We start from the raw sequence: 25,996 nt of genomic DNA, 5'->3' as shown, positions 1-25,996 counted from the left end.
AATTTTACTGGCCCAACATGGACAGTGATGTTGAAAGACTAGTCAGGAATATGTTCCACTTGTGTGTTGAATCAGCCATTGTAGGAGGATCAACCTCTCCAACCACTTGAATTACCACCAAGGCCTTGGACAAAATTGGGCATTGATCTGGTAGGTCCCATTCAGAATGAATACATATTGACTCTCATAGACTATTATACCTCTTACCCTGAGGCGGTTGTTGTATCAGACATATCTTCAGCCACAGTTATTAGAGAGCTGATGAACATCTTTGCATGATTTGGTTATCCACTAGAGGTAGTAACAGATAATGGCAGGCAATTCATAGGACAGTTGTTTGAATCATTTCTGACTAACTGTGGAATTAAACACATCCGTGCATCACCTTACTATCCGAGCAGTAATGGCAAAATTTAAAAGATTTAAATTTTGCCATTATCACAGATACCTGAAAAAGGCCTTGAGAGCAGCTGCGACAGAAGGAAAAAAATGGAGAGAGGAACTCCCTAAGATTCCGCTGGCTTATTCATCAACACCTCACAGGGCATCTGGAGAAAGCCCAGCTAATCGTATCTTTGGACGTGATATCCAGACTAAACTACCAAACGTGGAAAAGAAAGAAGAAGAGCCAAGGGACATTCAAAAGACAAAAGATTTCCATAGACATCATGAGGAGTACGCACACAAAATGAAATTATATGCAGACGAGACACATCGATCAAAGGGATCACAACTTCAAGGCCGGTGATGTAGTGTTTGTGGCTGGCCTAGACAACGGTAAATTGGATGCCAAGTTCAAAGACACTCGCTATGTGTTATTGAGAAACAGCTCTTGTAAGTCTTTTGAGTTAGTGAATGTGGAAGATGGCTCAAAAATAATGAGAAATGTAAAACATCTTCGACACGCTCCTCCATTGGATCTTGATTTTGAATCTGCAGAAACAGAAAATGCTGAGAATACTGGACTTTCTGACGTGCAGGAAGTGCCAAGTTCTCAGACAGTGGAGAGTACATCCATAGGAAAGCAAGTAACTTTGCCCAGAAGTGAAGTAACAACCAGAAGTGGCAGGGTTATCAGGAAACCGGCTTGTTACAGAGACATTTAAAAATATAAGACTTGCATAGCTCTCCAAATGTTAAATTGCCCTTTTTTGTTTGTGTTATCTATGTACAGTAGATGTTGCTTAGACTGCTAGAAATGAGGTGATATTTAGAAGTGACTTAAGTAGAAATTGAACTAAAATTTGAGTGGGTACGCATAGAAATAGTTGAAAAAAAAAGTTGTAGGTGTTGAATAGAAATGGAAGGTTTTACATACATTTTGTTGTAATAGTTAATAACCGTTTACTGTTTGTTGATATAGAATTTTTACAATTGTATGGTAAAGTTATGACTTTAAAAATAACAAAGGAAGGGATGTAGTTTAGTGAGTAGACATTGCGAGACAACAGAACGAGAGAGTAGAAGGCGGGAATATATGGTGTAAGGGCGTGATCTGTGTAGTTAATAAAATAGTTAAAATAATATAAGAACGGCTCTTTATTAAGATACACAACAGAGATATTTCAAAGTTGATGGGAAATTTATTTTTTGACATAGAATCAGATTGAAATAACACAGACGACCGGGATATGTAATATGACTTTAATCTCTGAAAGTCAAAATCAGCTTGACACAAAGTACATAAGGAGTCCTCTCTGCACTAGAGTTCAAAGACCAGTCGGGCAGGCTCATATTTCCTATTAGCTGTAGACCTGAGAAGAGCTAACCTGCACTAATTAAGACTGTAGACCTGAGGAGTTACTCTGCACCAGTGAGTAAGAAAAATGTTTAAGGGCTTTTTCTGGTTTTGAGTCTCTGTAAGAGGCGAAGCAGACTTGTCTCTTGAATGCGGGAGAGTAATCCAGAGGATTCCTACCCACCCCCCCATGCAGGAAGGCCAATGTACAGGGTGTGAATCCAGCTCTGTAGGGGAATGTTGGGCTCTGTGGACACTGTGGACAGAGAGTCAGCACCAGGAATGGCTACTGGTGGATATTTCATCATTACTGAAAACTCTGCCAGATGCTGTAGCACCCCCTGGCGTTCACCCATCTGCACAGTGCACAGTGGTTCCCTTGTCTGCACTGGTGCACCCTGTAGCTGTGGCCATAGTCAAGACAGGACACCTGAAGATAAAGAGTGCAGTGCCTCTCTCACCAGCCGTGGCTCAGTGTTTGAGAGGATAGGTATCACTATTATGGCCTGTTCCTCTTGATCCGCTCGTAGACGGCTGACGCTGCTCTACCCACCCATACACTGGCTGTAGTGCCGACTATAGTTCCTGTGGCGATCCCAGCCTGCACAGTTATAGCGCCCCCGACCAAGAAGGCCCCAGCCACGCCTCCAGCCACACCCCCAGCCACGGTCAGCACAGGTATGGTCACCACACAGCCCACAGTCAGGCCAAACTTGATCTGATAGATCTGCAGGAACTTCTCACTCTTAGTGGCTGTGTACTCGCAGAGCTCCTCAAACTCCCGCTGGCTGACTTTGTCCTTTACATAGTCCAGCAGTTCTGTCTTCTTTACCTCCAACATCTCCCTCATCTTCTTTGGACGTTTCAGCATGTTATTGCTCTACAGAACATTGAGGGGTAAGTACACTTCAGAGTAAAGGATAGCTCCATATATCTTTTGAACATTCCAGTACACCCCAGAAACAAGCAGAAGACTACTCCAGAACACCCTGGAGACAAGAGCCTATGCTCTGGTGGCTCTGGGTGTCCTAACAGAATGCAAATGTACACAAAGAAACAAGGAGTGTCCATCAGGACACCCCAGAATGAAGCACGAGGTACCCCAATTAAGCCTGTGAACTCCCACACACATCTATAAACTAAAATATTCACACACAATCATATATTTACCTGCTTATGCAGAAAGCCATCAAATTCCTGCTGCGCCTGCAGGAGAATGAACTCCTTCAGGAACTTCTCTCGCTCAGAGTAGAGGAACTGTGAGAGCTCCTGGAAGTCCTGCTGACTGACTTCACCCTGCACATGGGACAGCAGCTCTACCTCCTTCTGTTCTACAGTCCTCCTCATCCCCTGTGTGGGGACGGGCATGATGCTTCTCTGAGGAAACAGAGCACAGGGCCACTTTAGAGCAGAGGGCAACACACTACGCCCTCTGAACTGCACAGTGCTCCCAGAAACAAAAAGGAGCCAACCCCAAAATACCCCAGAAACAAGCAGAAGACATCCCAGTGGCATCCAGTAAAATACACAGACAATGTGACTTACAAACACTCTCTCACAGCCTCCATGTTTCTTACTCTCACATGCTTCTTGTTTCTCATACTCTCACACCCTCCTTCACATACTAACACACCCTCCATGTTTCTCACACACACCCTCCTTGTTTCTCTTACACAAACACTCTCACACCCTCAATCTCACACACTAACTCCTCATTTCACACACACACCCTCCTTGTTTCTCTCACCCTCACATACCCTTCTTGTTTCTTTCACACTCTCACTCTCACACACCCTCCTTATTTCACACACTCACACCCTCCTCATTTCTCATACACACTCCTTGTTTCTCACTCTCACACCCTCCGTGTTTCTCCCTCTTACACACCCTCGATGTTTCTCACCGTAACACACACACCCTCCTTGGAAGACTTTAACATATCAAAGGATCCTCAGTTCCTCGCAATATTGTCTGCAAGGTGAACCTTTGTAGGGATGTCTGAGAACATTTTTGGGTAATGTTTCTTTCTTGAGGTTTGGGAGCGAGCCATTAATTCTACATGAGCTTTCAGAGGAGTAAATGGTTTTCTGGAAGTCAGGTTGTCTCAGTATCTAAGACACATAGAGCGCAGAGACTAAGATCTGAGAGAAGTCAGAGAGTAAGATCTGACTTCAAGCAGAACCTTTTCAAATCTTAGGTCCTTTTAAAACCCTGTGTGGTTTTACGGATGGTACAGTACACGACACACATTATCCCACAAGTTACACCTGTTGTGCATCCACTTTCCTGTCAGTTAGCTAGCTCATGAGGGTGCACCCTCGTGGCTTGGCTGGCAGTTTCCCATTTCATACACGCAAAACATTACCAGAATTTATTTTAAAATCGGTTTCCTGTTATCTGTAGTAAATCAGACACAAACACAAACTCTGAAAGGGCTAACATTATATTTTCTGTTTATTTGTACTTAGCTATGTGAGAGAGCTGATAGGGCCTAAGTGTGTTGGGACTCCTGGTTTGTAATTATCAGAGGAAGGGTTTATTATTTTTTGTGTATATTTGTTTCATTTCTTTACTTTTCCACTATATATAATTGTTTGTTGGTTTGTGGGGAGCACTGTCCTAATAAATCATCACTTTTGCACCTAAGTGTTATTGTGGCCGAGCCATTGTTCTGTTTTAAAATAACTAACTTGGGCACCCCTCCTGCCCTCCCTGTGACACCCTGCTCCCTGATATTGTGACAGACAAGAAGTAGGATTGCTTTGTAGTAACAACAATGGAAAATAAAGAAATTCTTACTGATCATAACTGATAATTCTGTTGCTGTATGCTGTAAGTCAGAACCAGTAGGTTCTTGAAATACCTCTAGCAGTCACAGGACTTGAACTGTAATGAAAACATTAGGGGAAATAGAAACACAGAGAGGACATTGCTGCACAACAGCTTGAAAGCAGGAGTGTGAAAATATCAAATCTTCAGAAAGATGAGGGGACCCATGGTTAGTATCGCTGTCTCGCGCCGCTGGTGCCTTCATATCAGTTCTGGTCCTGGGGCTCTATCTGGGTGGAGTTTACATGTTCTCCTGTGTTCATGTGGGTTTTCTCTAGGTGCTCCTGTTTCCTCCCAAAGTCCAAAGACATGCTGGTAGATAAATTGGCTTCCCATGCTGGGAGTACCCTGTCTTCTGCCAGCAATCTAAAAATGCTCTTGGAAAACTAGTTTACACAAATCTTGTTGCATGGAACCTTATGGAAGTCTATATGTATTTGCCCTTCATTGTAGTATTTCGTCTCCGAATAATATACTTCAAAAAAAGAAAACAGAAGGATTATAAGTAGAACACACACACACTTCTTGTTTCATACTCACACCCTTCTTCATCAGTCCCACACCCTCCTTGTTTCTCTCGCATACAGCCTCTCAACCCTCCTTGTTTCACACACTCACATGCTCTCCTTGTTTCTCTCACATACTCTCACACCTTCCTTGTTCCACACTCACACGCTCTCCTTGTTTCACACACTCACACGCTCTCCTTGTTTCTCTTACATAGTCTCACACCCTCCTTGTTTCACACACTCACATGCTCTCCTTGTTTCTCTCATACACTCTCACACCCTCCTTGTATCTCTCACACACAATTCAATTCAATTCAAGGTGCTTTATTAGCATGACCGATGGGTACAATCAGTGTTGCCAAAGCAAATAAAAATAATAAAATTAACATAGAACAAAACAAAAAATAGAAGTAAAATAAAATCTACAGACATGTTACAGACATTTACAACAAAGACATATTATATAATATTGACATATACTGTAGGCGGCTGGAGCATTATTGGGAGACGGGCTCACTGTTCCTCAGGCTCTCTCACACAACTCACATGCTCTCCTTGTTTCTCTCACACACTCTCACACCCTCCTTGTTTCTCTCACACACTTTCATGCCCTCCTTGTTTCTCTCACACACTCTCACACCCTCCTTGTATCTTTCTCACACACTCTCACGCCCTCCTTGTTTCCTCGTTTCTCACTCTCATACCCTTCTTCTTCATCACTCACAGACCCTCCATGTTTCTCACTCTCACACACAAACCTTCCTTGTTTCTCATTCACAAACCCTCGAAGAAAAAAACTCAGTCTTCACTCAGCTTTCCAGACAAGATTGTCAGAAGATTGTCAAACAGAGATCTTTAATTCAATAAGCCGAAGGGGAGCATATCACAGAGAATGGGTTTCTCCTAGCACTCAGTAAGATATGCTCACTTAACTGAAGTTACACTTTCCTTATACATTAAAAGTAGGCTAGACTTTAACATATCAAAAAAATATACAGGGAAAAGACAGTGTCAGAAGTCTTTCAAGCATAAACAAAACAGGACAGGAAGATGCCATTTATCTCTAGTTGAATACAGGCTTTAGTTGCAGAAAGACAGCGGTCTTAGGTGCAAACAGAAAACCTTTCCTGCGCATCGTCACTGTCTAAACCCATGTCACTCAGTCTTCCAAACCCTCCTTGTTTCGCACCCTCCCCCCTCCAGTTTCTTACATGCACACACACAGTCTCACACCCCCCCAGTTTCTTACACACACACACACTCTCACACACACACTCACCTGCTCATTCAGAAAGTTGGCGAATTCCTGCTTCTCCCTCGTGATGATGAGGAGAGTATATTCTTTCAGGAATGTCTCACGCTCAGAGCCCAGGATCTCCAAGAGTTTCTGGAAATCCTGCTGACTGACTTCACCCTGCACACGGGCCTTCAGCTCAGCCTCTTTCAGCTCCACAGTCCTCCTCATCCCCTGTGTGGTGTTGTGCATGATCATTCTCTGAAGAAAGGGGGAGCAAGGTCAACAAGCCCAGGAGTTCAAACACACACACACTCTCTGACACCTTTATACTAACATTGTCACACACTTTCACACACTGTTACCTGCTCATTCAGAAAGATGGTGAACTCCTGCTTCACATGCCGGAGAGTGAGCTTGTTGAGGGCATGGATTAGCTGGAGGAGGAAGCAAAGGAGTTACCGATTTAATTGACATTGATAGAGATGTTCTGGAATGAAACACACATTTCAAGGAATGATCTATCCTGACAGGCTGAAGGAACTGAGTCTCTGTATTCTGAAGGAACTGAAGACAGGAACAGAGAACAGTTGAAAAGGTTTTCTGGGTCAGCAGGGAAGAGAGGGACACACCTCTGCAGGAGAGGAAATTCTGTATGTGCTTGTGAGAATCACATGTGCCACTTCCTGTGAAGACAAGAACAAGTTCAGTGTGGTTTCATTGTGTAGTGTGGGGTCACAGCTTCACAGTTTCCATCACAGGCTATGCAGGTGCTAGTTACCCCCAGTTCTGTCAAATTGGGACTGACACCTACACAGCTTCTTCCCCCAGGCCATAACTCTTATAAACAAGGACACTTCTCTCATCCCTCCTCTGTGATCAGCTGTATATCTTCATTTGTAGTGCAAAAACAAAATCTACAGATAAAAAGTGATATGTACAATTTAACGATACACACAGTTAAGTAATAAAATGTAAAATTAATACTGTGTATATTTACAGAAAATATCAGTAGAATGTGCCATTAAATATATATATAGATATTCCTTTTGTGTTATTGGAATTTATGTCAATACCTGCACCAAGAGAAATGTATTGTACTTTTTGTAATAAATGAATAAGGTTTCTGAATTCATTCTCAATAATTGACAGACAACACATCAGAACAACTAACAGTTCATATCACACTGTATCCACTTGTAGTCCATAGGGCTTTACTGCACTGTACTGGTTTTTAACTTTTTAACATGATCTTTGATGTGTTTTACCCTAGTGGTGTATTGATGGCTGTTGATTGGTTCAATGAATAATGTCTTACCTTGAATATCTCTGCCAGTGTCTTTCCTGTCACAGTTGACTGTATTGTCTGCAGGACCTGGACAATGTGGTTGATGTACTCTTTCAAGCAGTGCTGAAACTGTTCATTAATTTCTTAGAAAAACACGAGAAAACAAATGAGTAATAGAAGCTAGTCTTGAATTTAGACTAGACTACTAATTTTTGCTATTCACAATCCTCACAAACTCTGACACATGCAACCCAGTGGATTTCCTCAAAATGAACACTAAACCACCAACCAGACACAAATGGAAACAAGTGCATTAAAACTGAGAGCAGAAGGCGCATCTTTACACAAAGAGCAGTGAGAGTGTGACACAAGCTATCCAGCTGGATGAGATTCTCAGATCAATGATCTGCTATCTACTACAGAAGCTGGATGTCCTCCTCTTGTTTGTAACCTGTGTGGTGCCATGGGGGTAGTTAACACCACATTGGGCATGATCAGGCTCTCATTCTCCCTGTCACACTCCTTTATAAGCTCTTTGGGGTTTCTTTTCTTTATCATACACACACTTTCCACTGAGGGTGGCAATCACACTAACCACATCATTGAGGTAGCAGGATACATAACTCCATAATCCATTACATCTGGGCCCTTTGACTTCAGAGTCTCCAGTTCATCCGTTTCTCCTCACTGCTAGGAACCTCCTGCTTCCAGACCCCAACACAGAGCCTCATGCTTCTACTCCATTAGGTCACTGTTTCACACTCAACAGGTGCCTCAGATTCCCAGGTCCACCTCCAGCCATGATGTCCTCCCCTGACGCCACCAGGTTGAGTTACAACCTGGTGGCTCACACAAGCTCACACTACCTACATCACAGAGTCTATTCGGCACTACACACTGTGCCTCTCTAACACACACTCACAACCTCTCTGGTTTCTCACTCTCACACCTTTAGGTAATGAACTCACAGCTGCCAGCGCACCACTGTGTTACACCTACGTAGCTGCCAGCTCACTTCATTGTGCCCAGCCACCACCGCACTATCTCCCAGAGGGTGCAACTAGATAGACCCCACTCGCTTCCCCGATAACAATGTATTGCCAGGGGGAGGGTCCCTCTACCACACAACCCTCTCTGATCCACACACACTAACTCACAACTCACACATACAGTGGACACGACAGCCCTGCTCTCACACACTAGCAGGATGCTGTCCCTTTAAATCTTTCTATGATCTCATAAAGCTCAGTTTCTTCTGTCAGTCTCCTCACAGACTGACGTTTTCACTCTTTTCCCCGCAGGCTATTCCTCTCATAATCCCCGCTGGAATTGTCATTCGTCTCCACCCCCTCACAAGGTTAATTCATCAGCGAATCATTCTTTATTCACTCATACTAGACATGGCGGCACACTCTTCTAACATCGTCCCGACTAGTAGGGGCTCACAGCAGCTCACAGCCGCTACTGTCAAGCTTCAGCCCGGCTCTCCCACAGCAGAGCCTCCACATTTGTCCTTTCACTACTGCAGCCACAGCCACACTATGTTCTTGCTGGATGTTCCCCCCCTTTTAAACCACTTCTACAGCTGCAGTTCATTCACCTATTCAAGTCTGGTGTGGTTTCCATGGCAACGTGTCTTCCTTAATCCGAGTTTCCACCCTCCACACTAAACACTCCCTGCATTGTACCACACATGCTTCCAGGCCATTAACAAACTCACAGCATTGCAGAACTTTACCACCCGGAGCTACCTGTAGCTGGTTTGCTACTCAACAGTACCTCCCTGTGGTTGACCAGAACACCTGTCTACAAGATTAGGGCAGCTGCTCTGGGAGTGGAGGTGTCCGGTTTTTACCTTGCATGGTTCCCTGTTGACTCCAAAGCAGTCGGTCCCCAGGAAAGGGCATGAGGTGGCAGCATGGCCTCTTCTCCCTGAGGATCCTCAGAACCTGTTTGTTTGTCCCTGACTCCTCCAAGCGCTGAAAGCACAGACAGACATGTCGACAGGAAAGGGGTAGGATCCCATCCCTCTGTGTCTAAAATAATGCAGCTCTGAGCCTGAAGGAACAGGCTCTGGAGGGGGTTTCTTTAGTCTTGAGTCCCAAAATGACAGTCTGAAGGAACTGAGTCTCTTTAGTCTGTAGGGTGTGTCCCACACTGCCAAGCTGGAGGAACAGAGTCTTTTTTAATCCAAAAGGAGTGTCCCACACTGACAGACTGAAGGAACTGCTTCTCTTTAGTCTGTGGCCTGTAGTTGTCTGTATGAGGCAGTGTTGTAGCTCCTGACCGGTCTAGAGTATCAGTATCTCTCTGCCTTTCTCAGCACGGGTCAGGGTTATATATACAGATGCAGCCATTCAAAATGCGCGGGCGATACCGCATTATTTTCCGGTATGCTGTATGCAGTCTACCGCAAGCTACCGGTAAATACCGCTAGTTACCGTAAATTCTCCTATAATACGACAAGCAAAATAATAGTATCCGGAATTTCCGCAAGGTGGAGCTAATAACGCTCAACCTCTCATGTTTGAGCTGTGGCCATCAGTCTTTAACGAAGATATTACTAATAGTATTAGTAATGAATGACCTTGGACAAGCTGTAAGTGTAAACTCAAAGTATTGCCCTGGTCAACATTCTTTTTTTCATTGACCGTCTTTGTAAAAGTACAGAAAATACAGAAAATGTAGAAATGCATTAGCCTGATTATGATTAAAAAACACATAATTAAACACGCGTTTGCGATTTAAATCAGAACACGATTTAAATCAATATAAATGTTTATATTGTAACGCATACTGTCCAGCCTCCATTTCTCTATAAAAATTCACTCTGTTGCACACACACACACAATAGAAGCAGGAACCGCTGTCAGAAAGGAAGAAAGTGACTATTCATTGTTATCAAAAATGACTTAGAATCGATCATGTTGTGATATTTTGAAATATAAAAGTCAATTGATTGTCCATAATATCGCTATTCTATTTTTTCGAAGAAATGTTTGTTAAAAGAAAAGTCCAGCACCAGCTGGATTTGAACACACAACCTGTGCGTTGTTAGTCACACACCTAGACCAGTAGGCTCTGTACGGGGGAACTCACATGAACAGGGAGGCGAAACAGCCTTACACAGCCCTGTCGCAGTACACGAATATAATCATACCGTTATTAAATTCTTGAGATACGCGATTCCATATTATATTCCCATTTAATCAAATTCTAAAAGTATGCTTGTTGACTCCGGTATCACGTTAGTTAAAGACTTCGAAGCTTAAAATGTTTAGGGAGAAATGGAATACTGGTGTGTATTTTTTTTCTTTAAAGTACCAAGACCAGCTATATACTGTATGTTTATTTTCCAAAATTAATATCGTTTATGGCCTTCACACGCGTTGCAGTATGCTCCTATTCTTTTTATGCTCAGCTACTAAGATTTCCCTTCAGTGGTAAAATTCAATATCTAAAACGGGCACAGTAAAGACGTTTACAGTAAGTCTTTCTACGACAGACCAACGGACCACGAGTGCCCCTGTCGGTCAACCGATTACGTACCGCGTCATGATACGCGATACCGCAGCCAATTACCTGCGGTACGTGTCTGTACCGCACACTTTGAATGGCTGCATCTGTATATAAGGTCCATAGTATTTCTCCTACCTGGATGATTCTCTCCAGATGTCGGAATCCTCCAGACTGTCCAAATTCCCGAGTTTGTGTCCAGTCCCGCACCAGGAAATCAAACCCCTTTATCAGAGATTGAGAAAGATCTCATATCAGCTCACCTCACAAAGTCATGAAATCCTAACGATTTCTATAGATTGAAGAGCCTCACTTGCTGTCCTACAGTACAGCTCAAGTAATAATGTGCATGAGAATGATTGAAATAGATTAAATGGCCAAACCAACACTGAAGTAGCTGTCTCTGCACTAACTGCATTTCTAATATAAAACCCTGGGTAACTCTAAATTTCCTTAACTTAAACTACAACAAGACTGAAGTCATGTTGCACCTGTGTAACATTAAGGTAAAGCCAGTGTAGTAGCCCTATCTGTGGATAGCAGTGTGCTGGAATTTCAATCAAAATTGAGGAATTTAGGAGTGATCCTAGCTTGACTTCCTAACCAGGTGCACGTGATCACATTACCCCTGTCCTGGAGTCCTTGCACTGGCTTCCTGTCAGGTTTCTTGTTGATGTCAAAATCCTTTTGCTCACCTATAAGGTTCTGCATGGCCTGGCACCTCAGTAACTGTCTGAACTATTAACACCCTACTCCCCACCTCGCAACCAGTTAAAACAGGCCCTGGTCTGCAGGTGATAAAAGAGATCTGATCTTTTTTTGTGTTCACTGCACTCAAGAGTAAATTTCATACCTGAAAATGCTTCAGGTTAAAGGCTCCTTCACCCTTTTGTGCCACAAGATACAGCAGCTGCAAACAGAGTAAACACAAGCCAGCTGTGTGTCAGAGACAGAGAAAGAGAAAGTCATACTGTAGGTTCTCTCTGTTAAAACTGTCTGTAATTGCAGAGTTAATTGTTTCTGTTTTGGCAACAGTGTAGTTTACCACTCATGCCAATAATCCTGAGAAGAATTTGAATCTGTCAGACAGTCTGACAGAGACACAGGCACTCATAAAAAATAAACATGGATACACATATAAAACAAATATACACATATAAAACAAATATACAAATACAATCACATACACAGGCAGACACACATGGGGAAAGATAGGACTGGCCTATTTATATAGCCCTGTGAGGAAAACCAGGCAGTACAGAGCATCACACACAATAGCACCTCGAGTCATGCAGTGCTGTGCTCATGCCACACGTCACCAGCAGGGGGGCAAACTCATACCCCGGTCAGAGAGACCCAGCACTGCAATTGGTCCACAGTCCCAGTTGAAGGACCTGTGACACTGAGAGGTTCCCGGTTTTAGCCCCCCACTGCACCACAGCTCCCTTGTGCAGGTGCTATGTGGCACATCAGGGGATAAGACCGTGGCTGGGTGCTGTACCTCCAGGTATTCCAGGTCTGTTTTCTTCACATCAGCATGAACGTTGAAGATCTGGGAGAGAGGACAGGGGAGACGTCACCTCTCCAGAGCACAGCAAGGGGTACAGAGTCATCAAGGAAGGTGGGACAGGGCCACGCAATTCTCACCATATGTGAGCTGAGAAAGACGCTCAGGGCAGACAGCTTCACACTCAGCTCCGTCTCCCGCAACAAATCCACGGATCCCTCAGTGTCCACCAGGAAGACAGCCAACTGGACAGAGGGGACAAAAACGGAATGTTCTGATCAGAGATGCAGTGGTCATCTGTCTCCTCTTCCCTTCCGGTACCAACACAGAGCTGATAGAGCTTTACACAAAGGGTGGTGAGAGTGTGGAACAAGCTGCCCAGCCAATGGCTCAATGGCCTACTAACTACTGTACCAATCAGACTGGATGGGAATGACCTCCTCTTATTTGTCTGGTGATTTGATGCACCAAAACCTTCCCATTCCTGAGCAGAGAATGCCACACAGATGCCCTGAGTGTGGACAAGTGGGTAACAGGGGCTGGTGAGGGTCAGTAGAGCTCTCATTCCTGCTTAGTCAGGATGCCTGCAGGGTCTGTGAAAGACTCTCTGACTTAGTTCAACCTGCACCTGTCTGAGTCATACAGTTGCGCCCCCTACAACAGATGAATTCCCAGCTTGCCCAGCCCTTGCCTTGCCCTCCTGTGTCTCCAGAAACAGAGGCCGGCTCCAGATGAACACACCCTTCGTCATGGTCTCAGTTCCAGGCTGCCACTCGAACCCTCGCAGAGGCTCATCGTCACTCATCCAGATGTCCTGTGTTCACAGGTAAAAGAGCATTCACAACCATGGTCATAAGACGGGACTTTACTCAGAGAGTGGTGGGGGTGGGATGTCAGGGCTGTATGACACTGCTTTATACAGAGAGCGGAGGGGGTGGGGTGCTCTCACCATTTTAGACAGTTTGCGCAGGAGGTAGTTGAGGAGGAAAGACTTGCCCTTCCTCCTCTCCCCGACAATGGCCACCACACAGAGTGGAGTCTCCCTTACATCTGAGCGCAGGAAACACTGCCGAAGCACATTCTCTTTCAACAGGAGGGAGCCATCAGGACTGACATGGACCAGCTGAATGGACTTGCCAGAGCCCTGGAGGTGGGAGACAACATTTAGAACTGAGACCAGGAGGCATTTAACTTTACACAGAGGGTAGTGGAAGTGTGGAGCAGAGTGCTGATGCCCACTGGACGGGCATCTCTCTCTGACATCCCCCAGGTCAGAGTGCTTGCTGTTGCACCAGGAGCACAGGGCATCTAAAGTCTACCCATCTCACAGTGTACACTGTGCACCTGCCACACCAGGATTCTCCAGCAAGTGTATCTGGGTTTCAAAATGTTCCCCGTAGCCTGACTGTCAGGAAAGCTTCTAATGGAAAAAGAGACGCAGCCTCTGTGTCACCCTGCAGCCCTCGCAGAAAACAATACTACAACTCACCTCCTCTCTCTTGACTGTGCTCGCACGCTCACACACCTTGTGGCATTGGGGACAGGTGACCACGAGGTCGACCCAGAAGGACTCGATGCAGTCTTGGCAGAACTCGTGGCCACACTGGATAATCACTGGCTTGGAGAAACTGCCCAAGCAAATGGAGCACTGAGGCTCAGACAACACGGAGCTTCCTATGTCCTCCTGCTCGAGATCAGGAAACAGAGAGCTCTCTACTGCCTCCTGCTGCTGATCGGACATCAGGCAGGCCGAAGACATGCTGGAGCAGAGGGAAGAGAGAGACCGAGACACAGTCAGCAGCCAATCCACAGCCAAAGACAGAAAAGGACTTGGATGGCAGGACCAGCTGTCCTGGAACTGAGTTGTCTTCTAAACACATTATTATGATTTTAAGTTTAAATCATAATAATACCTTTTTTCTGATGGGCACTGAGAATTCCCCATTGACTGTCCCAAGTCACAATAATCCTGTTAAGACAAAGATAAAAACAAGAACAAGGACCAATTCAAGTACGATAGCATTTATAAATACACACACTGACAGATCAGAGCAGTGTAACATACAGTATCGATGACACACTGACAGATCAGAGCAGTGTAACTCACAGTATCAATCACTGACAGCCCACAGCAGTGTAACTCACAGTATTAATTACATACTGACAGATGAGAGCAATGTAACACACAGTATCGATCAAACACTGACAGATCAGAGCAGTGTAACTCACAGTATCAATCACTGACAGCCCACAGCAGTGTAACTCACAGTATTACATACTGACAGATGAGAGCAATGTAAACAATCAGACACCGACATTTACTTAGCAGTGTAGCAGACAGCAGTGATCACACACTGAAAATCAGCAATATTTAACACTGATCACATTACTAAGTATTTATGTTTCAGATACAGGTCCAGTATTTTCAAAGTGTTAAATAGATTTTAAATTTCTCTGGAGCCATAATAGGCTCTTGAACCAAGAAGAAGTATAGTAAGACAGTAATAATAAGAGGAACAGCCACACAGAACTCAACACCACACAGTCCGTCCTATAATAATAATATTTGCTTACACTTAATATAGAGCTTTTCTGGACACTCCACTCAAAGTGCTTTACAAGTAATGGGGAATCCCACTCCGCCACCAGTGTGCAGCCCCACCTGGATGATGATAATAACTTCAGCTCTGCTAGTCTAACACATCTGTACGATTTGCTCTAATTTCACTGGGCTGTACTGAAATACCACAGCTGTCTGGGCTCTCCTGATCCCTGTCTGTGTGGATGAGAAGATTTAATTTGTATTACTCACCAAAAGCAGCAGCTCCTTTTTCAGCAGAGTTGAAGTGAAAGTGAAAGATGTTCCATTTAAGGAAATTAGAACTATCAATTGTGAGCTGATCACTCAGAAGGGTTCACAGAAATTGTTATGAAAGACTCTACTGCTAGAACACTTTCGGCCCGACAGTCTTCTTTTAAATTCTGATCTCACTGGACTTTGTTGCATTGGACCTGTTTTATACCCCAATAACACTGGGCTTCATTGCACTGGACTGTGTTTTTACCCTGGTCTCATAGGTTCTACTTCATTGCACTGCATTTTTACTCTGATCTCATAGGTTCTACTGCACTGTGCTTTTGTCATAATTTCACTGGGTTTACTACACAGACTGGGTTTTTACCTGAAATCACTTGGTTTTATTGCATTACACTGTGATTTTATCCTGATCTCTTTGGGCTTTACTGTACTGTACTGTGAGGATGTGGCCTGTTTGACTGGAGAGCAAACATAAATCATACTGACAGATCAGAGCAGTGTAACACACAATATCAATCGCACACTGAAAGCCCAGAGCAGCGTAACACACAGTATTGGTCACACACTGACAGATCAGAGCAATGTAACACTCAGAATCGATCATGTTATGTATTTTTACAATGTTAACTGGATTTTATATTTCTCTGTAGGAATAGCAATAACAGCCTCTTGAACCAAGAAAAAGTCTACAGTAAGACCGCAGTAATAAGAGGAAAAGCACACAGGTACCATTTGTACTATAGTAACTTCACCACTGTTTGTCTAACACATATCTGTGTGCTTTGCTCTAATCTCACTGGCCTGAAATCACACAGCTGACTGGGCTCCCCTGATCACAGCTGACAATGGGCCGTAGTTTGTGTCTGGAGAGGTTGAGTCTTTTTTGACTGATCAAGGCATTTGACACATTCGCATTGTTTTCTACAACCTGAAGGCAAACGGGTGTGTGGAACGCGTGATCCAGACTCTCAAAAATGGCACGCACCCACAGCAGGGTGGCCGAACGCCAGCGCCACATGAAAGGTGGAATGACATGTCGCACAGGGTGAATGAAGCCGCTTGGGATCGCTGTCCAGGTGGATCCGAAGGCCCAATTGGGAGCACAAGCTGCAGTCTTTTTGTCTTTTCCTTTACAGGTCACAGAGTAGCTGGGTCCCTCCACCTTCTGCCTCTCTTTTGATGGCACGCCAGCTGCCTCGGCAGAGTGACAGCGCCCACACACTCTGACGTGGAGGCCGAGCCTGCCCCTTCTGGACTCCCAGGCGAAAGGTCAAAGTCCCGGTGGAGCCGTCTGTTCCTGTGACGGAGCAACCCATAGCTCCTTCTCCATGGCCAGCCAGAGTCAGGTCCAGACCAGCCTGGCTTAATGTGTTTATTACTGATTTTTTATAGCTTTTATTGTGCTGGCCAGCCCTACTTCCAGCAGGGCTTTTCACTGTCTGGAAGAACTGTGTTTGTTTCATCTTCTGAAGGGGTGGATGGGGGATGTCATACACAGCGTCCATTTGGGGTTTATGATGCTGTGGCACTTTGGGTTTTGGGGATTACCACTTTGCGGCACTTGGGTGCCTTGGCGGGTTTTTGCTGTTCTGTGTCTGTTATGAGTTATGCACAATAAAGAGCAGACGTCTGTGAAATCTGTCCGCCTCATTCCCCACTCTTACATGGTGTAACGCCTATGTATTTCATTTAACTGGATAGAATTTATAATCTCTTCTGCTTGTGTCTATGTTGTGCTATGTTGTGTTAAAGCAGCTTACGTGCTTTGTGTATTGTTTAAACACATTGAAATTTGGAAAGATAGCCTTGCCCTCAGAGTACAATATGTTTCAAGATATGAAATGTAATAATGTTTATGTACATTATTTTGTGAAGTTGTATACTAATAAAGAATACATTTAGATACTGGTATAATGATTGACTTGGGTGAGTAAAAAGAAAGGTTTTTTTTTCTCAGCTTCATGATCATTAAGGGAAGGGGAATGGAGGGTGGGAGCTTGAGACAGCATTTTGCAGTCATCACTTTGGTGGTTGGGATATACAACATTGTAACATACTCTCTCACTCTCACACTGTATTTGTTTATGTTTAATGGATAATTCTCAACATTGTGACATGGAATAATAAAGGTGTCAATAGTATAACCAAACGCTCTAAGATATTGAATAGATTGAAGAGGTTAAAAACACAAGTAGTATTCCTGCAAGAAACTCATTTGAAAACTGAGGATGTGCATCACATCTGTAGAAATTGTGATGGACAAGCTTATGGATCTGGAGTTTCATCCAAAAAGGGTGCTGTTGACATTCTTATTCATAAACTTGCTCCCTTTTCACTCAAAAGTAAAATAGAGTGTCATGATGGTAGATTTATTTGTTTGACTGGTAAATGAAACTCCAAGTTAGTGACTTTTGTTAATGTATATGGTCCTAATTTAGATGACCCAATATTTATTACAACGATAGAAGCTGAATTGATAAGGTTTGCAAACACTTATATTTACACTTATACTTATATAGTTAGCATTAAGCAGAGCACAACATAGCTTCTGTGAAGAAGGGGAAAAAGCAGGGAAAATGCTTGCAGCTTGGTTAAAAAAGCGCTGTATGTGCAATACTATTAGCAACATCAAGAAAATGGATGGGACAATTACCAAAGATCAGAAAGAAAGAAATTCAACCTTTGTTAGTTTCTTTGAAAAATGTATATTCATCTGAAGCCTTTAGCACACTGGAAGATATGCAGATACAGAGCTCCCAAAACTTAGTACAGAAGATAGAAACTTGAGTCATCTCTCACTCTATCAGAAGTCAAAGAAGCAATAGCAATTCCTTTTCTCACAATAAATCACCTGGACCCAATGGATATACAGCTGAGTTCTACCAGACATTTCAGTCCGTACTTAGTCCAATCTTACTGCAAACATGTAATAATATGTGGTTAACAGACATGACTTCACTATCATTTAGAGAGTCTCTAATAACCCTTGTATATAAAAAGAGTAAAGATCCATCATTGTGCAGTAGCTACCGCCCAATAAGCTTAATGAACTTGGACAATAAGGTTCTAGCCAAAGTACTTGCTAATCGGTGTTACCAAAAACCATACATCCAGATCAAACAGGAGTTATGAAAAATAGATATTCTTTAAATAATACAAGAAAAATGTTTAATTTGATTTATCATGCTAAACTCAGTAAATCAACATCAGCTATATGCACACTGGCTGCTGAGAAGGCCCTTGACAGAGTTTAATGGAAGTACTTATTTAATGTGTTAAAAGTGTTTTGTATATGGGTAGGAATCTTATATCGCAGTCCACAGGCATCCATAGTGACTAACAGCTGTGTATCCAAACCTTTTGTTTATATAGAGGCACCAAACAAGGGTGTCTTATTTCATCTTTACTATTTAATTTAGCACTCGAACCTTTAGCCTGCAAAATAATAGAATCAGTCAAGATTAAAGGTTTAGGTGTTCATAAAAATGTTTATAAGATTGCTCTATAGGATGATGATGTTATACTGTTTTTAACAGATGTGCACAAATCAATCTCAGCAGCTGAAAGTTTTGGTAAGATGTCAGGTTATAAGGTCAACTGGAGCAAAACGGAGCTTATGTATCTCAATTCATTATCATTGAATCATAAGATTGCTCACCCAGTACGAGTTACAACAGAGATAGGGTATCTGGGGCTGAGAATAAAGTCTAGCTTGAAAGCTAAAAGAGATGTTAATTTAAGAGACTTGTTAAATCAAATAAATGGGGATATACTCAGATGGAGATGCTTATCTATTTCCATGTGGGGTAGAACTAATATAGTCAAGATGTCAATACTACCTAAAGTAAATTATACACTGAAAATGCTACCTGTGGAGATTGACAAGAAATGGTTTGAGGCACTGCATAAAACAATTACATCTTTGGCCTGGAAAGGGAAAAAAGCTATTTGTTCTTTTGAAATACTTACTGTAGCATAAATTAAGGTGGGTTAGACCTTTTTTACAATTATTACTTGGCATTTGGCTCAGTTCAAGCAAAGGAGTGGTTTAAATCAGAAAAGAAAAGGATTGGGTACAAATTGAGCATGATACAGCATCATAGCTAGGTATCTCCTTAGAAAGTTTGTATTATAGCAGAGCATGCCCTAAAACTTTACTTGAAACACCAATTGGTTCTTCTTTTAAAAAGAAGTTCTTATTTGGTTGATAATAATAAGAAGTATATAATAAGATGATAATAAGAAGAAGTTGGTTCTTATTAAAAAGCTGCAAAAAAATATTATTTTATGATGCTTCACTATCTGTACATCAACCATTATTTAGATCACCAAGAATAACTATACTGTCAAAACAAATTAATTGGTCAGTATGGATTCAAGTAGCTGTTAGTAAATTGGGTCATGTGATTAGAGATAACAAATTGTTGTCCTTTTCTGAATTATCTCATCAAACATCTCTTCCAGCGAATTTGTTTTTAAATTACTCAAAACTTAAAAGTGTACTGTCTAAACCCTTTCTGCTAAGTAAATTAAAACAAGAACTGGATAATTACAGCAATAAACTATTGCAGACTACCATACAAGTGAAGGCTTGGACATTTTACAACCTTCTCAATGTAAGGTCAGAGAAGTCTTTTGATATGTGTGCATCTCAGTGGACAGCTGATCTCTGTGTAGGGTCAGAGGACATAGACTGTGATATTGTGTTGCATAATGTTAGTTATCCATTTAGAACTATACATAACAAACTGCTTGAGTACAAAATTTTAAACAGACTCTATTATACCCCAGAAAAATTGGCATAAGTGGCATAATACAGGAATGTGTTCCAAATGTAACACACATAAAGGATCACTATCGCACTTTGGTATTGCACTTGGCACTATGGTATTGTCAGCACATACAGTCATTCTGGACCTCCACAGTGGGAAAAGCTCTCAGGCACCTAAATATCTGAATTCCACTTACTCCCATTACATGTATCCTTGGTGATTTATCAAAGGTTAAAGCAGCAATTCAACATAAAACTACTTTTTTGACTCTCTGTATTATTGCTAAAAAATAATATTGTGAGAATGGATGGACAGTACAGGACCATCTTACAAAGAATGGATTAAAGAGGCTGTATCACAAGTTACATTTGAAAAGATTTCATATAATTAACAGGGGAAACTTAGTGAATTTTTGATGCCCATTAGAGACATACTTGAATGGCACTGGATGTTAAGAATATTAGTAGGACGTTTTTGGATTATTTTTTTTGTGAATGTACGTTTTTCTTTTTGTTATTGTCTAATAAAGAACAAAAATGAGTGAGTGAAAACAAAAATAAAAATAACAAAGTCATCCAAAGTTGTGGGGTGGAGGTGGGTTAAAAAAGACATTGAAAAATTATTGAAAATAAAAAAATATTTTCTTTATCTTTAAGTTTTAAACTCACTTTGCAACCTTTCGTAGCAAGCCATGTATTTTTCCAAGACATACAAAGCTGGAAAAACAGATCTACATAGTTGTTTCTTCAAGACTTTCTAAGTTAAAACAGTTATTTTCTTACATTCTTAAATAGATCAATAATGGATTCAATTTCCATCTGTTACCTTCATTCTTACTGGCAGGATCTCCAACTTTCAGATGAAAGTGGTGAATGTTTCAATGTTATAATAATATATGTGTTTTCCTTGTGTTCAGCTTTTAACACGCCTTTATTTCACGCATTACTACTCTTGTACTGGAACTCTCAGGGGATGAGGGAGTTTGTCTTGGGGTGAAAAACACTTTCTAATACTATGTATATCTTCAGGGTTGTCAGGATTATCTCCTGCCCTTCTCCTTTTCCATCTCTCTCTCACAACAAATTTCCTGATCCTTGCACACAATCTATGGAAGTCTAAAATAGAGAGGGAATATGTAAAAAAAAAAACTTTTTAATTTATGGGTGGTTTTGTGACCAGCATCATGGCTTTGTTTCAGCCACCTTGTTAAGCCCAATTAAGATGTCAATCATTTTTAGCAACATTTGGAAGTGTAAAGATTCTCCACCAGTAAGGAATCAAAGGTATTTTCTCAGATGTCTGAAGGATAGGGACATAGACACAGCAGTTAGTGTATTAGTCTTGAGGGGAGAACCACAGTTAACTCTTTCTGTTGTTATATCTAGTCACTTCCTAGGATGCACTATCCGAAAGATGACCTGCTCCAGGGTTGTGGCAGGGATGAACACAGTCAGCTCGCCTCAACATATTTTCCACAACTAGGAGTTATGGTTCTTTCTGATTCTTTTATTCATTTTTTTTTCATTTTTTTATCACTTATATATAATTCATTAGATAAATGAAATTTATCATCATGTTTGTAACACAATACAACTGATTCAAAATAATTCTCAAGAACTTGTGCTGGAGACCCTTGTTTTAAAGTTAACTGTGATAAAGTATTTGACAGATCATGTTGTTTGTTGTTTTCTTAAACATTATTTAGGGACTTTGACAGTATGCCCAGGCGATGCATTACATACCTGTTACATCGCCCTGCTAATGGAGATATGTCTGTCCTCCATTTAGGAGAAGGGATTTGCAGTTTAGGTAGTGCAGACGAAATTGGGGAAATAGTAAACATCAAGACAAGGTGATCGCTTGTAACTATTCATAACACTATTAATAAAATGTTAAGGTATAGTTTACAAACAATTGCTATTATTACTACTGCTGCACTGGTTTCATAGAGGACAATGCATTCCATAATCATTACAGGGACTATGGCATTGCAAAACTGCAGAAACAGACATGCCACAATCAGCTGATACTACCCTTATATGAAAGTGTCATTCTTGAAAACCAGCTTTTTGTTTTCTGCTTACTTGCACTTCCTCATACTCTTGAAACCTCAAAAAGCAGTTCTCATTTTCTTTGACTTCTTCAGGGGGGTAAAAATGCTAGTCATCTAAAAGCTACAGTAGAAGTAAAACTGAACAGAATAATGCCAGTGGTGGAAATTATGTAAGAATTACATACCAACTGTGCCAACTACTTTGTTACAGCTCATAGCATTTCATGAATGTTGAATCCAAATAATCATCAAAGCTAGGTATCACATCCAAAACATTACATCTATATATTAGGCTAAGTATGATATATAACCCTGAAAGTGTTACATAGAATTTCAAAACACAAAAAGCATGCTGTCTTGTGCTTTCTTGGAAATCAGGTGATTCACAAGTTAAAATCATGTGAGGCCACAGCCAACAAATTTTAGTTACATGAGATGGAAGCCAAATGTGTTGATTGGTGGCTAATACTTCAGGTTACATCAGTATATTAATTCCCTCACTCAACTTGTCAGAAAATGAACTTAACTGCCCAGAAGATCGTACAGACATAACGTTTCCAACCTCTAGATCTTCTAACACAGGCAGGCAAGTCGATTGGATAGGATCTGTTGATTTATTTACTTCACTTAATGCCTTAATATTACCAGTTCATGGGTGCTCAATGAGTGAAAGAGTGAAAGATATATTCAACACTAATATGTAACAATGCCTATATATTTTATACCAAAGCCTATACAAATACACCCTCCTCTCAATATCTAAACATCTGGTTTACAAATTCTTGCTGTAACAAACAATTTTCATACATTTTTTTCCAAAATAACAAAGATTCCACTAACTTCCCACCAACTTCCTCCAACTTACTGCTTATGTTCAACACTCTGGAATCCTTCATATGAAAAAGCCCCTGTTATCACACATTTTACTACTCTTAACGCTCTCCTGCCTGAGAGTCTCTGTCATCTGTCATTCCTCCACCTCCCCTTTCAGCTGATGAGTTCTCTCCAGCCCTTCCACATGCTCATAGACAATTTTAGCTCTGCTGGACAAAGAGAAACAGAAGGAGGACATTCACTTTCTCTAGCTGACATTTCTTTGTTTTGTGTATCAGCTAGTGCAACATCAGAAGGGTGTCTAAGTGAAGTAAATAAAACAACTGATCCTATCCAATCGACTTGCCTGCCTGTGTTAGAAGATCTCAGTGAAAGAGGTTGGAAACGTTATGTCTGTACGATCTTCTGGGCAGTTAAGTTCATTTTCTGACAAGATGAGTGAGGGAATTAATATACTGATGTAACCTGAAGTATTAGCCACCAATCAACACATTTGGCTTCCATCTCATGTAACTAAAATTTGTTGGCTGTGGCCTCACATGATTTTAACTTGTGAATCACTTGATTTCCAAGAAAGCACAAGGCAGCATGCTTTTTGTGTTTTGAAATTCTATGTAACACTTCCAGGGTTATATATCATACTTAGCCTAATATATAGATGTAATGTTTTGGATGTGATACCTAGCTTTGATGATTATTTGGATTCAACATTCATGAAATGCTATGAGCTGTAACAAAGTAGTTGGCACAGTTGGTATGTAATTCTTACATAATTTCCACCACTGGCATTATTCTGTTCAGTTTTACTTCTACTGTAGCTTTTAGATTACTAGCATTTTTACCCCCCCTGAAGAAGTCAAAGAAAATGAGAACTGCTTTTTGAGGTTTCAGGAGTATGAGGAAGTGCAGGTAAGCAGAAAACAAAAGGCTGGTTTTCAAGAATGTCACTTACAGATAAGGGTAGTATCAGCTGATTGTGGCAAGTCTGTTTATGCAGTTTTGCAATGCCATAGTCCCTGTAATGATTATGGAATGCATTGTCCTCTGTGAAACCAGTGCAGCAGTAGTAATAATAGCAATTTTTTGTAAACTATACCTTAACATTTTATTAATAGTGTTATGAATAGTTACAAGCGATCACCTTGTCTTGACGTTTACTATTTCCCCAATTTCGTCTGCACTACCTAAACTGCAAATCCCTTCTCCTAAATGGAGGACACACATATCTCCATTAGCAGGGCAATGTAACAGATATGTAATGCATCGCCTGGGCATACTGTCAAAGTCCCTAAATAATGTTTAAGAAAACAACAAACTACCTGATTTGTCAAATACTTTATCACAGTTAACTTTAAAACAAGGGTCTCCAACACAAGTTCTTGAGAATTATTTAGAATCAGTTGTATTGTGTTACAAACATGATGATAAGTTTCATTTATCTAATGAATTATATATAAGTGATAAAAAAATGAAAAAAAATGAATAAAAGAATCAGAAAGAACCATAACTCCTAGTTGTGGAAAATATGTTGAGGCGAGCTGACTGTGTTCATCCCTGCCACAACCCTGGAGCAGGTCATCTTTCGGATAGTGCATCCTAGGAAGTGACTAGATATAACAACAGAAAGAGTTAACTGTGGTTCTCCCCTCAAGACTAATACACTAACTGCTGTGTCTATGTCCCTATCCTTCAGACATCTGAGAAAATACCTTTGATTCCTTACTGGTGGAGAATCTTTACACTTCCAAATGTTGCTAAAAATGATTGACATCTTAATTGGGCTTAACAAGGTGGCTGAAACAAAGCCATGATGCTGGTCACAAAACCACCCATAAATTAAAAATAGTTTTTTTTTACATATTCCCTCTCTATTTTAGACTTCCATAGATTGTGTGCAAGGATCAGGAAATTTGTTGTGAGAGAGAGATGGAAAAGGAGAAGGGCAGGAGATAATCCTGACAACCCTGAAGATATACATAGTATTAGAAAGTGTTTTTCACCCCAAGACGAACTCCCTCATCCCCTGAGAGTTCCAGTACAAGAGTAGTAATACGTGAAATAAAGGCGTGTTAAAAGCTGAACATAAGGAAAACACATATATTATTATAACATTGAAACATTCACCACTTTCATCTGAAAGTTGGAGATCCTGCCAGTAAGAATGAAGGTAACAGATGGAAATTGAATCCATTATTGATCTATTTAAGAATGTAAGAAAATAACTGTTTTAACTTAGAAAGTCTTGAAGAAACAACTATGTAGATCTGTTTTCCAGCTTTGTATGTCTTGGAAAAATACATGGCTTGCTACGAAAGGTTGCACAGTGAGTTTAAAACTTAAAGATAAAGAAAATAATTTTTTATTTTCAATAATTTTTCAATGTCTTTTTTAACCCACCTCCACCCCACAACTTTGGATGACTTTGTTATTTTTATTTTTGTTTTCACTCACTCATTTTTGTTCTTTATTAGACAATAACAAAAAGAAAAACGTACATTCACAAAAAAATAATCCAAAAACGTCCTACTAATATTCTTAACATCCAGTGCCATTCAAGTATGTCTCTAATGGGCATCAAAAATTCATTAAGTTTCCCCTGTTAATTATATGAAATCTTTTCAAATGTAACTTGTGATACAGCCTCTTTAATCCATTCTTTGTAAGATGGTCCTGTACTGTCCATCCATTCTCACAATATTATTTTTTAGCAATAATACAGAGAGTCAAAAAAGTAGTTTTATGTTGAATTGCTGCTTTAACCTTTGATAAATCACCAAGGATACATGTAATGGGAGTAAGTGGAATTGAGATATTTAGGTGCCTGAGAGCTTTTCCCACTGTGGAGGTCCAGAATGACTGTATGTGCTGACAATACCATAGTGCCAAGTGCAATACCAA

General features: G+C 41.2%; 2 protein-coding genes and 1 long non-coding RNA gene across 3 annotated transcripts in view; 1 reads left to right on the top strand and 2 right to left on the bottom strand.

Annotated features, from left to right (window-relative positions):
• The window catches only part of LOC138242657 (zona pellucida sperm-binding protein 3-like), a 197,537-nt gene that overhangs the window by 134,067 nt on the left and 37,474 nt on the right, over positions 1-25,996 (top strand). The gene's annotated exons all lie outside the window — the stretch shown is intronic.
• Positions 1,565-13,754, bottom strand: LOC138242733 (RING finger protein 112-like). The gene is made up of 13 exons (XM_069198284.1): positions 13,571-13,754; positions 13,363-13,435; positions 12,762-12,866; positions 12,616-12,666; positions 11,968-12,024; positions 11,253-11,339; positions 9,454-9,577; positions 7,629-7,741; positions 6,943-6,996; positions 6,676-6,747; positions 6,356-6,571; positions 2,909-3,115; positions 1,565-2,618 (listed from the first exon to the last, which is right to left on the bottom strand). The coding sequence occupies exons 3-13, from the start codon at positions 12,762-12,764 to the stop codon at positions 2,238-2,240; spliced, it is 1,365 nt and encodes a 454-aa protein (XP_069054385.1). The 5' UTR covers positions 12,765-12,866; positions 13,363-13,435; positions 13,571-13,754; the 3' UTR covers positions 1,565-2,237.
• On the bottom strand, positions 14,116-15,390 carry LOC138243489 (uncharacterized). Its single transcript, XR_011192146.1, has 3 exons — positions 15,196-15,390; positions 14,535-14,590; positions 14,116-14,381 (listed from the first exon to the last, which is right to left on the bottom strand). It is a non-coding gene; the product is annotated as an uncharacterized lncRNA (long non-coding RNA).

The sequence above is a fragment of the Lepisosteus oculatus genome, chromosome 14 (genome assembly GCF_040954835.1).
Source record: "Lepisosteus oculatus isolate fLepOcu1 chromosome 14, fLepOcu1.hap2, whole genome shotgun sequence".
Lineage (NCBI taxonomy): Eukaryota > Metazoa > Chordata > Actinopteri > Semionotiformes > Lepisosteidae > Lepisosteus > Lepisosteus oculatus.
This window is presented reverse-complemented; position numbering and strand designations above follow the sequence as displayed.